This window comes from Thalassophryne amazonica, chromosome 10 (genome assembly GCF_902500255.1).
Source record: "Thalassophryne amazonica chromosome 10, fThaAma1.1, whole genome shotgun sequence".
NCBI lineage: Eukaryota > Metazoa > Chordata > Actinopteri > Batrachoidiformes > Batrachoididae > Thalassophryne > Thalassophryne amazonica.
Window position 1 is genome coordinate 76391946 of NC_047112.1, and position 13061 is coordinate 76405006.

General features: G+C 41.5%; 1 protein-coding gene across 1 annotated transcript in view; it reads left to right on the forward strand.

Annotated features, from left to right (window-relative positions):
- arhgap45b (Rho GTPase activating protein 45b) overlaps positions 1–12853 on the forward strand; it is a 51302-nt gene extending 38449 nt beyond the window's left edge. Inside the window, exons 16-24 of the mRNA XM_034180302.1 lie at positions 4079–4162; positions 7427–7528; positions 7633–7796; positions 7906–8094; positions 8188–8325; positions 11095–11360; positions 11438–11675; positions 11881–11980; positions 12077–12853. Coding sequence (XP_034036193.1) covers positions 4079–4162; positions 7427–7528; positions 7633–7796; positions 7906–8094; positions 8188–8325; positions 11095–11360; positions 11438–11675; positions 11881–11980; positions 12077–12522 — 1727 coding nt within the window. The 3' untranslated portion in view covers positions 12523–12853. The remainder of the gene's footprint in view (positions 1–4078; positions 4163–7426; positions 7529–7632; positions 7797–7905; positions 8095–8187; positions 8326–11094; positions 11361–11437; positions 11676–11880; positions 11981–12076) is intronic.
- The last annotated feature ends 208 nt before the right edge of the window (positions 12854–13061 follow it).

Below are 13061 nucleotides of genomic sequence, written 5' to 3' on the forward strand. Positions count from 1 at the left end.
AAAGACCCAGAATTTAGGTAAAGTTGAGGCTGCGGCCCGCTCCAATTACTAAAAAAATGAATTAAGAGTAAAAAGCGTAAAACAAAACTGTACCGGTATGCTAGCCATATGAAAGGGAAAATAAGTGCATCTTAAGTCTGGACTTGAAAATCTCCACAGAATCTGACTGTTTTATTGACACAGGGAGATCATTCCACAGAACGGGCACGATAAGAGAAAGCTCTGTGACCCGCAGACTTCTTATTCACCTTAGGGACACAAAGTAGTCCTGCACCCTGAATTTTGTCAAATCTCAACCACATTGGGTGCACCAGCCAGTACATTCAGCGTGTCACTCCTATGTCCAAATAAACGGAATAGGGTTGTCAGGAAGGTGGTCTGGTGTAAATTTTGCGCAGTGGTGAGCACAGTTCAGCTAATCCGCTAACCGATAATTATCAAAGCTAATGTTCACAGATTAACTTTTTCAGATAACTTTTAAAACCATCAGCGGACCAATTATCTTCTAATAAATTTAGTTCCGATAACTTTCAGTCCCCTAACATTTTTTTTTTGCTGGTAAAGTGAGCAATGTTTAACGGTCAAAAATGTTTGTAAACTCTAAGATCAAATATTTTAGTCCCTGTTGTGTTTGTGGCAGACTGGCTGTCACTTCCTGATGACATCATCATTGAGTGCAAGACATGATTGGCCGGTCGACGCAGGAGCATTGTGGGTAGTGTAGTTCAGGTTCACTTTGGACGTTAGTGTTACTGTCCGCTCAACACAGAAACAAAATGGACTAATTTTAACATTACTCTCTTTGTGGCTGATGGGATAATTTAATCACCAAGACTCGGTGGGAGAGAGGAGATCTCATGGTGCAGCTGTGTTAGAGGGACTTTTCTTCACTGTTTAGACACCGTTTTGGATGCTTTATGTTGATTATTATTTTTTTCAGAATTTAATGAATCCCTCTGAAAATAACAGGTAAGAATTCATATTTACTACATCTTTTACTCTGCCATTCAGTGCATTAATGGATGTGTTTTTGTTGTTTATGCCGCAGGGTTCAAAGCGTGTGAAAAAAGCAGCAACTTTTAGTTCATAAATGATGGTTTATCAAATACAGAGAAACTGTGACTTCTAATACTGTGCTTATTGCTTTTGAAAGATGACAGTGTTTGGGGTTTTATTTTTTATTCATTTATTTTTCATGCGTTCTTTTTGCGTTTGTGATCCTGCCTGGGAATGACTTGATCTTTGAATTTACCCAGCAGCCCCTGCAACGCTTAAAGTGAAACTGGTTTATCAGAAGTCGACAGTGTAATCTGATGTGGCCGCATCCGAATCAGTACTAATAGTTATCGGTTATCTGTAACTTCTGATCAATTTTTTAGCAGTTTATCGGTTTAGTGTTATAAAAGATAACTTTTCAGTTAGGGGATTAATGGTTATCAAAGCTAACTTTATGGTTAGCTGTGCCCACCACTGATCTTGCCAAACATACATGCAGCTCACAAATCGAGGTTCCATACCACATGGGCTGGTGGAATTTGGGTTACTGCTGCGCAAATAAGAGGCAGAGAACATGTCCAGAGGTGGTGGGATAGGATGAAAGAAGTGTGGTAGTGACAGTCAGGACTTTGAATACTGGCAGTATCACTGGTAAAGGGAAAGAGTTGGTTGAAAACCTACCAGCAAGCTCATATACCAAGCTATACATGAAGATGAATACTAAGGAAGGAGAAAAGGACATGGCTCAGCATGGCATCTGTAAATCCCATTTCCTTTAGGCAGTTTCTTACAGTTTGGTCACAGACGTTGACTCCAGTTTCCTCCCATTCGTTCCTCATTTGTTTTGTTGTGCATTTTCGATTTTTGAGACATATTGCTTTAAGTTTTCTGTCTTGACGCTTTGATGTCTTACTTGGTCTACCAGTATGTTTGCCTTTAACAACCTTCCCATGTTTGTATTTGGTCCAGAGTTTAGACACAGCTGACTGTGAACAACCAACATCTTTTGCAACATTGCGTGATGATTTACCCTCTTTTAAGAGTTTGATAATCCTCTCCTTTGTTTCAATTGACATCTCTCGTCTTGGAGCCATGATTCATGTCAGTCCACTTGGTGCAACAGCTCTCCAAGGTGTGATCACTCCTTTTTAGATGCAGACTAACGAACAGATCTGATTTGATGCAGGTGTTAGTTTTGGGGATGAAAATTTACAGGGTGATTCCATAATTTATTCCTCAGAATTGAGTGAGTCCATATTTTTTTCCCTCCGCTTGGTCTAAAAAAGTAACCGTTACTGACTGCCACAATTTTTTTTTTCTTGATTTCTTATAGTGTTTCTTAAAGCCAGAAAGTTGCCATTTGAAATGACTTTAGTTTTGTATCATGTCTGTGATCTGCTTTTTTTTTTTTTCTACAAAATTAAACAACTGAATGAACATCCTCCGAGGCCGGTGATTCCATAATTATTGCCAGGGGTTGTAGAATGGAGTCAGAGATTGTTAGCCCCTGATGCAACTTTGTTGTTGGTTTAATAAAAAAAAATGACCAAGCAGTGCTGGATATGACAGGATTACAGTCTTGTTTGTCACTTGTGCCAAAGCATTGACTCCCGTGCTCCAATAAAAGCTTCATTAGTTGAACTGTCATACTTCAGTCATCTTGTGACTGCTCAGTTAGGTGTCTCCACAGCAGCTCCTCATGCCAAATGTGGTCAAATAATCTTACAGTGTAATACTAAAATATCATGATAAAAACTCATTTCTTCTTGCTGCTATTATTGTAGGCACTGACTAGCAATTTAGAACTCTAAATCAACACACACTCAATTTAAGTAACTGTAAATTTGTATTTATCCATTGTACATCAGTTGACCACACAACCTAAAGAAACACAAAGATATAACAAAGAAAACGAGTCCATCAGAGCTTACAGTACCAAGCAATATGGGAGTTATTTTTGAGGAGACATTTTTCCTGGCTGTACAACTGCGCTGGATTTTAGTGTTCCCCCACCCTGCCAAATCCTACTTTAAAGTCTGCTTGTTCAGATTGGCGACATAGAGCGATCGAGCTGGAAAGGATGTGCAGCAAGGTAGGATAAAGAATGCAGATGGAAGTGTGCTGACAAGCAAGGAGTGTGTTGAGAAAGTGGAGAGAGTATTTTGAGGAGCTGATAAAAGAAGAAAATGAGAGGAAAAAATAATTTGGAGAGAGTATACCAAGAAGTGGAACAGATTATTTGGGATGACATGAGGACAGCTAAGAAGATGAAGAGTGGAAAAGCAGTTGGTTCAGATCCCATACTAACGTGGGCATGGAACTGTTTAGTTTTTAACCAGATTGTTTAATAAAACCTTGGAAAACAAGAGGATGCTTGAGGAGTAGAGAAGTGTATTAAGATTTTTAAGCATAAAAATGATGTGCAAAGGTGCAGTAACTAGAGGTATAAAGCTGATCAGACAACATGAAGTTATGGGAAGGAGTGGTGGAAGCTAATGTGACAGAGGCCAGCAGAAGTCGTCATGCATGTTGTAGTCAATAGGCCTCACTCCCCCGACAGCCAAAGGATACTCTTGCCAATTAGGCCAGAGCCGGGGTTTTAGCTGACTGGTCAAAGCGTCTGCCTCCCAAGCCGAACCCGACAGCAGTGAGTGGGAGGAGTCACATACACAACACAGAGCAAGCCCCTACACTACTAGACTTACAAAAAATTTGTGAACAGCAATATGGCTTCATATTAAATGGACTGTGCAGTGTTCCCAATGCATTAGCATGTATGGAAATAAAAGCTGTTCTAAGGATTTTGAGTTTGGGCTTTCTTCCACATTGTTTTAAACACACTATTATTTTGAACATACCTGTATGTTCTGTATGCATTACCTTTAGTACTATGCTCTTTGTACAAGTGAAATTTCGACCAGTTTGCATGTACATTACACTGGATAATGTCCAAACTGCAAATTTTGCCAGGAATTTGAATGTGAACTACAGTGAACACTGAAGATGTGAGGCTTATACTGTAATAATCCTTTTGTAGTTGCTCATCTACATGACTGTAACATTATTTACCTCTCGTCTCCAGGGCAGGGTCACAAGTCATGGGGTTCAACTGTGAGTGATGACAGCATTGGAGAAGGAGGCCTGGAGTCTCCTACCACTAGCTCAGGTAAGCAGATACTGCTGCTGAAGAAATGTACAGTACCATCTACATCATCTAATCTCAACAGTGACACTAACAGAATTCCAGGTTTACTTTCATTGGCCTGCAGATCTGCTTTTACCTACATAAATAAATACATTTTAAAAAAAAAATAATAGTTGAATATGGTTTTCATGTTAAATATCCTCAGTTCAGTTTCAGGGCATATCTCACTCCAATCAACTCCATCTTTTAAAAAATTATCTACCAGATTATGAATCATTACTTCCAACTCTTTAAGTTGTGTGAGTCCTGGTGTAGCTGATAAAAATGAAATTAGTGGTCCATCGTCTGAAAAATGCACACAGATACCTGAAGGTCAGTCCACCTGTATCCACTTTGTGACTTATTCTAGGACACACAGTCAATCTGGGCTGTTTTTTTTTTTTTTTTTTTTGTCTCCATATGTAATATGGTTTTAATTTGGCTATTGTATTTTGCGATCGTCACAAGTCCATCTCTGACTCTTTGTAAACCCGCCATCTGTTCAGGAAATAAAACCTTGCATAAGTTTCAATAAGACTGAATAATAATGATTAGCTCAGCCAGTACCACAAATGCTGAAGCTGGTCCATGTCCGGCTGTCGTGTTAACAGCGGTCACGCATTGTCACATTCTGTCCAACTCTGTGATCACAGAAGCGGCTTCCTGCAAATTGATTTAATTGTTTTAACAAAATGCAGTTATATATATATATAAAAGCCAAGTGGCCTCTGTGTGCGTACGTGTGAGTGTATGGCTTAGATCACGCAAAAACAGGAGAGAGGTGACATTTTCCGTTTGGTATGTTGATGTATTTTGTTAGTGTTATTAATTTGTGTTTTTGTAGATCAACTGGTTTTATTAGTTTACTTTTGTTGCTGGTACTACTTGTATAAGTGAAAAGTGTATGTGTATGTCTTCTGCAACTGTCTGTGTCTAAAATGAGAAGTATCTGCTTGTGGCCGAATGCGAATTGTGATTGTGCATGAGCTGAATATGCCAGAACATGTCCTGTGAGGCTTCATCACGGCGTTTCTTTTCGCCATGCAGCTCCGCCGCGACGCGCGGAATTCCTCCGCCTTTGTTCCTCTTTCCATGACAAAAACTCTTGTAACAGTGAAATGTGCCATTCATTTCTAAACTGGACGCTGTCTTGATCTGGTATGTCCTCTGACTAGCACAGGAATTGTGAAAAGATGTGGACATCAGCACTTTTTTGGCACATTAAGACAGACGTGTGGAGGAGTTCGGCACGTCGTGGTGCAGCCGCTCGGCGCAAAGAAACGCCGTGATGAAGCCTCACAGGACATACTGGGGCTTGTCCAGCTCAAGCTCAATTTCTCGGATATTGACACAACAGAAAAGCAACCGGAATCCGTCTGAAAGCCGTCCTGAGAGACCAACACTGAGGTGGTTTTGTGCCGTGTCAAGAGCGGCACGGTGGCGCGTCCCTCGGCTCTTTTTCCATGAAAAAAAAAAAAAACTCCTGTAACGGTGGAATGTGACGGAAAAAGTGCTGATGTCCACGTCTTTTCACAATTCCTGTGCTAGTCAGAGGACATACTGGATCAAGACAGCGTCCAGTTTAGAAATGAACGGCACATTTCACTGTTACAGGAGTTTTTGTCATGGAAAGAGGAACAAAGGCGGAGGAATTCCGCGCGTCACTGCGGAGCTGCATGGCAAAAAGAAACGCCGTGATGAAGCCTCACAGGACATGTTCTGGCATGTTCAGCTCATGCACAATCACAATCGGATATGCAACCGGAATCCGTCTGAAATCCACCTTTAAGCCGTCCTGTGAGACCAACACCGAGGTGGTTTTGTCCCGCGTAATGAACGGCTCCGTGGCGGCGTCCCTCGGCTTCTTTTTCCATGAAAAAAAAACTCCTGTAACGGTGAAATGTGCCGGAAAAAGTGCTGATGTCCACATCTTCTGCCTTTTTGTGAAAGTCAGACGAGGTCCCGGATCAACAAAGCTTTCATGTTGGAAATGATCTGGTTGTTTGTGCGGGGTGTCAGCCTGTCCATCGGCGCTGGGAGCGCGCTGCGCTCTCAGCAGTTGTGGGCCGTCCTTAAAGGGGCAGTAACACCCCGTAATCTGTTTAATCCCCATAACATCGTCCCTGAAAACCATATTAATTTTTCGAACGGTGTCCACCTGGAGGTCTCTTACAGTTTCTGGAAAAAAAAAAAATTGATGCAGCAAAGATCAAATCGTTCAGACATTTATTCGCAATAAAAAATAGACGAGAGGGGTGGACCACACCTCACTCAAAGCCTGCTCACAGGCGAATGAAGCAACCGACAGGCATGAAAAAACTCACGCATGCGCACGAGGATTCAAGCTTGGCTGACGCAATCACACGTGATTCAAATCCATATGGTTTTTGAAAAAAATAATAAGGTCGGATACTTTTCTAACAGACCTCGTATTTAATAAGTTCAATGTAAGTATGTAATATATAATTGTAAATACACTAAAAATACATGGATGACACAAGAACACGAAAAAATTTATTTCCATTGTGGTCCATTTTAAAATCAAATGGCTACATAGAAATAAAAATAATACTAATAATAATAATACTGATGATGATAGTGTGTATATAACAAGAGCCTAAACAATTTATAAACACATTATTTATTTAGACTAGTTGCTCATTTGACATTTTATTTACTAGTGATACACACTTTAAGACTGAAATGGCTGTCTTACTGCTGTGATTCTCGTCACATACTGAGGACAACTTATGGCTGAACTGTGTCCATGTTTGCATGACCGAGTAACAGCTTGTATATAGACAATAGCTCGCTGTATGCATCCCCCCCAAACCAACTAAAACCTTGCTGACATAGGTCAACAGTCCAAATTAAAGATTAATCATAACCTCATGTGACTAGGATTAAAGTTATCCTTCATCTTAAGTCCATCTGTAGTATTTTCCTTGGTTACCCTGACAACTAATTAAATCTCTTGACAATCATTATAATGTCAGTGTGCAGGATTAAAGGTCATCAGAGAGACTCAACTGGTCAAATTACTGCTCTTGAACTGCTCGTCAGTTTATCGAACACTCAACACGACTTGCAAAATTATGTTTTGTTTACAGGCTGAAAGTGTGTTTTAAAGAAGCCCGTCAGTCTATACGAGTTAACCCTTAAATGTTTAAAGTGACTTTGAGTTGACACACTGTGTGTAGGGTGGGGTGGGGGTGGCATTTATTAAAGTGCTGCTGTTTATTTCAGGTGACATTAGTAAAATTGCTCGGACCTCATCCACTGGAACGATTTCCTCCAATGACGATGCGGATGAAAAAGATGGAAATGTAACCAGCTTTGAAACTCCAAGTAAGATTTGTGTGAAGTCTGTTATTACAATCAAACGAGTAGAGGGGAAATTTCAACAATGTTCAGATTTAGTTTTCATTTGTGATAAATCCTGTCACGTGTAGATATTAACGGCATGGACCCAGACGTGGTCGTGTCCACCAGACAGTTCAGGAACATCGGCCTGTCCAAAGCGGCTCAGACCCACAGACTAAGGAAGCTGCGGACTCCTAGCAAGTGTCGCGAGTGTGACAGCTACGTTTACTTCCAGGGTGCGGAGTGTGAGGAGGTGGGTTACTATTCGAGAAACAGCTGAGCTGCACAGCTGATGGTGGTGAACTTGCTGACTGTAATGACTGGACCACCATCACCAGCTCAGTGCTTTTCTCCCTGTTCAGTGTTTCCTGGCGTGCCACAAGCGCTGTCTGGAGACTCTGGCCATCCAGTGTGGCCATAAGAAGCTGCAGGGTCGCCTGCAGCTGTTCGGCAGGGAGTTCTCTCAGATAGCCAGCTGTGCCAGTGACGGCATCCCCTTCATCATCACCAAATGCATCTCAGAGATAGAGAGACGGGCGATGAAGATGAAGGTGAGGATGTGCAGTTGTATTGTGCTTGTTACTCTTTGGTCCAGAGAGTTGATTGAAAAGGGTCCGTTATTGACTGCTGCTCCTTCCTTCCAGGGTATTTACAGGGTCAATGGGGTCAAGACCCGTGTGGAGAAGCTTTGTCAGGCATTTGAGAATGGAAAGGAGCTTGTTGAGCTGTCCCAGTGTTCACCACACGACATCAGCAACGTCCTCAAACTTTACCTCAGACAGGTACGTATAACACACACCTGATACTGACAAAAGTAATCTACCTCTATCAATTTTAAGGATAACTCTATGAAATGAACAATGATAAAATGGTTTGAACGATTACATTTTTTTTTTTACAATAGGGCAGCACAGTCTCGTTTGAACCCCTGTGTGATATTGTGGGATTTGACCACTTCTGGGGATAGCCTGCCATTGCGCAACACAAACACAGCATCACTTCACACAGAAAAATGGTGTACTATTTTTGTTTTTGCCTGCAATCACTGAAGCAGTTGCAGAAAGTGCAAGGTTTTTTTGGTTCCCAGTGGAAAAGGGAAGACGAGGCAAATGGGAGAAGTCGTATTTAAATTTTAGCGCGATTATTGTGAATAATGAGCCAGACAAGTGACTGACTGATCATGCGGCTCTCCTCAAAGTACTTGTATTTTAACCCTTTATCACCACCTGCAAATGAGGCTACGGTGCCCTATATGCATGCATTGTAACAAATGCATGGGTTTTATCTGTGGTCCTGTGTGAACAAAATAATTTTGATCAGATTTTAACTAAACTTGGTTTAATGAATGAGGGTCAGCCAAGGATAAAGTAATTTGTTTTTGAAAAAAATTGGTTAGTCATGCTTCTATGCAATTATTATTATTATTATTACTACTACTACTACTATTAATTTGCATGAATTGATTTCAAATGTGTTGCATTCATAGAATTATAGCTACAGCCAGTAGAAAATACATGCAAGAAACTAGTATAGCACAGTAGGGAGATCCTTTATTCATTTAAAGCTAGACTACAGATCTTGTCTCTTACTGTGTACAACCCCAATTCCAATGAAGTTGGGACATTGTGTAAAATGTAAATAAAAACAGAATACAATGATTTGCACATCCTCTTCAACCTATATTCAATTGAATACACCACAAAGACAAGATATTTAATGTTCAAACTGAAACTTTGTTTTGTGCAAATATCTGCTCATTTTGAAATGGATGCCTGCAAGACATTTCAAAAAAGCTGGGACAGTGGTATGTTTACCACTGTGTTACATCACCTTTCCTTCTAACAACACTCAATAAGCGTTTGGGAACTGAGGACACTAATTATTGAAGCTTTGTAGGTGGAATTCTTTCCCGTTCTTGCTTGATGTACAACTTCAGTTGTTCAACAGTCCAGGGTCTCCGTTGTCATATTTTGCGTTTCCTAATGTGCCACACATTTTCAATGGGCAACAAGTCTGGACTGCAGGCAGGCCAGTCTAGTACCCGCACTCTTTAACTACGAAACCACGCTGTTGTAACATGTGCAGAATGTGGCTTGGCATTGTCTTGCTGACATAAGCAGGGACATCCCTGAAAAAGACGTTGCTTGGATGGCAGCATGTGTTGCTCCAAAACCTGGCTGTACCTTTCAGCATTGATGGTGCCATCACAGATGTGCAAGTTGTCCATGCCATGGGCACTAACACACCCCCATATCATCACAGATGCTGGCTTTTGAACTTTGCGCTGCTAACAATCTGGATGGTCTTTTTCCTCTTTTGTCCAGAGGACACAACATCCATGATTTCCAAAAACAATTTGAAACGTGGAGTCATCAGACCACAGCATACTTTTCCACTTTGTGTCTGTCCATTTCAAATGAGCTCAGGCCCAGAAAAGGCAGTGGCATTTCTGGATGTTGTTGATGTGTGGTTTTCGCTTTGCATGGTAGAGTTTTAACTTGCACTTGTAGATGTAGCGACGAACTGTGTTAACTGACAATGGTTTTGTGAAGTGTTGGGACAATTTTTTTCACGCAGTTGTTTACAAAGTGGTGATCCTCGCCTCATCTTTGCTTGTGAATGGCTGAGCCTTTTGGGGATGCTCCTTTTATACCCAATCATGATACTCACCTGTTTCCAATTAGGTGTTCTTTGAGCATTCATCAACTTTCCCAGTCTTTTGTTGCCCCATCCCAACTTTTTTGTAACGTGTTACAGACATTCATTGCAAAATGAGCAAATATTCGCACAAAAACAAAAGTCTCAGTTTGAACATTAAATATCTTGTCTTTGTGGTGTATTCAATTGAATATAGGTTAAAGAGGATTTGCCAATCATTGTATTCTGTTTTTATTTACATTTCATGCAATGTCCCAACTTCACTGGAATTGGGGTTGTAGTATTTAAATTGACGTTCATTGAGAATGAGCATGCATTGCAGACAAACTACTTTAAATTGGGGTTATTTCCATCCAAATTATGTGACCTGTCAAGGAATTATGGCATATTTTGTCCCTCTTAAAGAACAATGTTGATGTCCAAATATTTCTTAACTTAACGGGACATGGGATTTTCAAATTCACAAGTCACTTTGAATTATTTTTCAAGTATTCAAATAGCCACTTTTAAAAAAAACTTTTGTTGTAGAAGCGGGTAATGGCAGTTCTGACAGTCAACTTAAACATTTTGCCTGTAAACTGACTCTTTAATATGGTTGAGGTTAAGTGTCAAATATCCTTAAAGTCCCATAGCTCTGAATGTGATCTATCCTTCGATAAGCAAAGTTTAAGCCTGAAACTGCCAGTTTTAGATTTTTGTTTCATATCTAACAAGTAAAAGCTATTCAGTAGATTACTTAGAGCTGAAAATAGATGTTAGAGGGTACATCACCTCAGCTGGAGGACTTAATATCTCAGTTTGGACACTTGGTGAACTCTTTTTGATCATTTTGGCTCACTGGCTCCCCCATGTGTTTGTTTCATCTGCCTCCTCTGTGTCCTAACATCTTCCAGCTGCCGGAGCCGATCTTGCCATTCCATCTGTACAACAGGCTGATGGGATTGGCCAAAGAGAGCCTGCACCTTGAAGGAGAAGCCACTGAGGGGGACGAGTCCAGCGGCAGCAGCACAGCGGTGGTCAGGGGGCCGGAGCTGGTCGATCAGGGTCCTGACACCAATCCAGAAATCCTGGTCCTAGTGGACAAGCTGAAGGAGCTTCTGAAGGAGCTGCCAAAGGCTAACATTGCTACACTGCGCTACATTATTCGCCACCTCCGTAGGTAAGTAACGATACATCACATATTCTTGAAAATCACAAACACAGACTCTCACTCCACTCTCTTCCTCCTACTCCCAGAATCGCAGAACTGGAAGACGATAACAAGATGAGTCCAAGTAATTTGGGCATTGTGTTTGGGCCATCCTTAATGCGCCCTCGTCCCACTGGGGCCACAATATCCCTGTCCTCTCTGGTTGACTACCCACACCAGGCCCGCATTGTGGAGACTCTCATCGTCTTCTATTCCTCCATCTTCCAGTACAAATCATCTCAGTCCAGCAGAATGTCTCGCTCTGCTTCTACCGTCACTCAGCAGGTAGAAACTCTTTGCAATTTCATCACGTATTATAGCTTTTAGCATTTTCACAAGTAGCAACTACATGACACTGAATGAGAACTTTTCCTCACTCACTGTGCTTGATTTAAATTCTGCATGTCCTGATTTCCATATTTGTGAAGTCAGATGCCAAAACAAAGTAGGTCACATCTCTCTCTCCTCCTCCCTCCATCCTCTGGTTCAGGGCAGTATTTCAGATGGCAGGACTGGAAGCACTCCTGGGAGCGAGCAGGATGAAGAGGAACATCTCAAACCAGACTCTGCCAAGATGGAGGAAGGATGCGGTAAGACCTGATGGTCAGCATTTTGGGGTGGAAAGGAAAGCCTCATATCCATCCTGAATGTTTTTGTAACCTTTTGGCCTCATTCTCTTCATCCAGCCTCTTCTTTAGGGTCACTGGGATCCAGCGAACAGCTTCCGGACTCTGACTCAGATGAGGGGGGCCAGAGGACCGCACAGTCACAGCATAAACTTGGCCTGAAGAAGCAGAGTGAAGTGAGCATGGATGATGACGATGACCGCATGAGCTACAGGGACAGTCTGGATCTATCTAGCCAGTCCGCACCCCACACTGACCAAGAACAAGATGCAGATCAGGAGCACTCTGACAGGGCGGAGCCCCCAGTGCTGCCAGACGGCAAGCCTCCGGACGACGGCACCGAAGAGGAGGATTTGAGCGTCTCCCTTTTTGAACTCAATGTGAATCAGTCCAACAATAACAAGTACCCCCGCGCCCCTGTGTTGACCCTCTCGGGGCTTCCATTGACGCGTCTGTATGGGAAGAAACTGTCTCTGACTAGGAGCATGGAGCCAGAGTTTGTCTGACTAACTGAAGTTTTTATACTTTTAAGCCAGAAATTAAAAGCTTTTGCTGTGTACATCTAAATCAAATGTGTAGATATTTTTGTCTGTAACAATGTAGTTAATTTTTTATAATGATGCTTCAACTGAAATTATTTTTGACTTTTTTTATATAGCTTTTCTGTCCTTAATGAAGAAGTTAGCAAGTCAGGGTGTATCACACAACTGTTGAGGAAAAGCCCTAAAAGTGCTGCTGGCTCCATTTCAGCAAGAATCTTGTAGCATTTCCTTAAATGTTGCTTGTATTGCCTTGTTTTGAATGTTTGGTTTATTTGAATAAAAAAAAAAAATTTGCACGATTTCTGTGTTCTTTCATCCACAATGCTGTTTTTTGACTCTCCACATAATAAACTAATAAAAACACTGACGAGAAATTATACAGGAAGTTCGCTCACTGAGGGAAAGGAGGAAAGTGAGAGGGTACCAGGAAAGTACAGTATGCAGTGACGGACATAAAGGAGAAGAACGCAGTGCCAGTTTGAGTCGACAGCAGCTGCAGGATG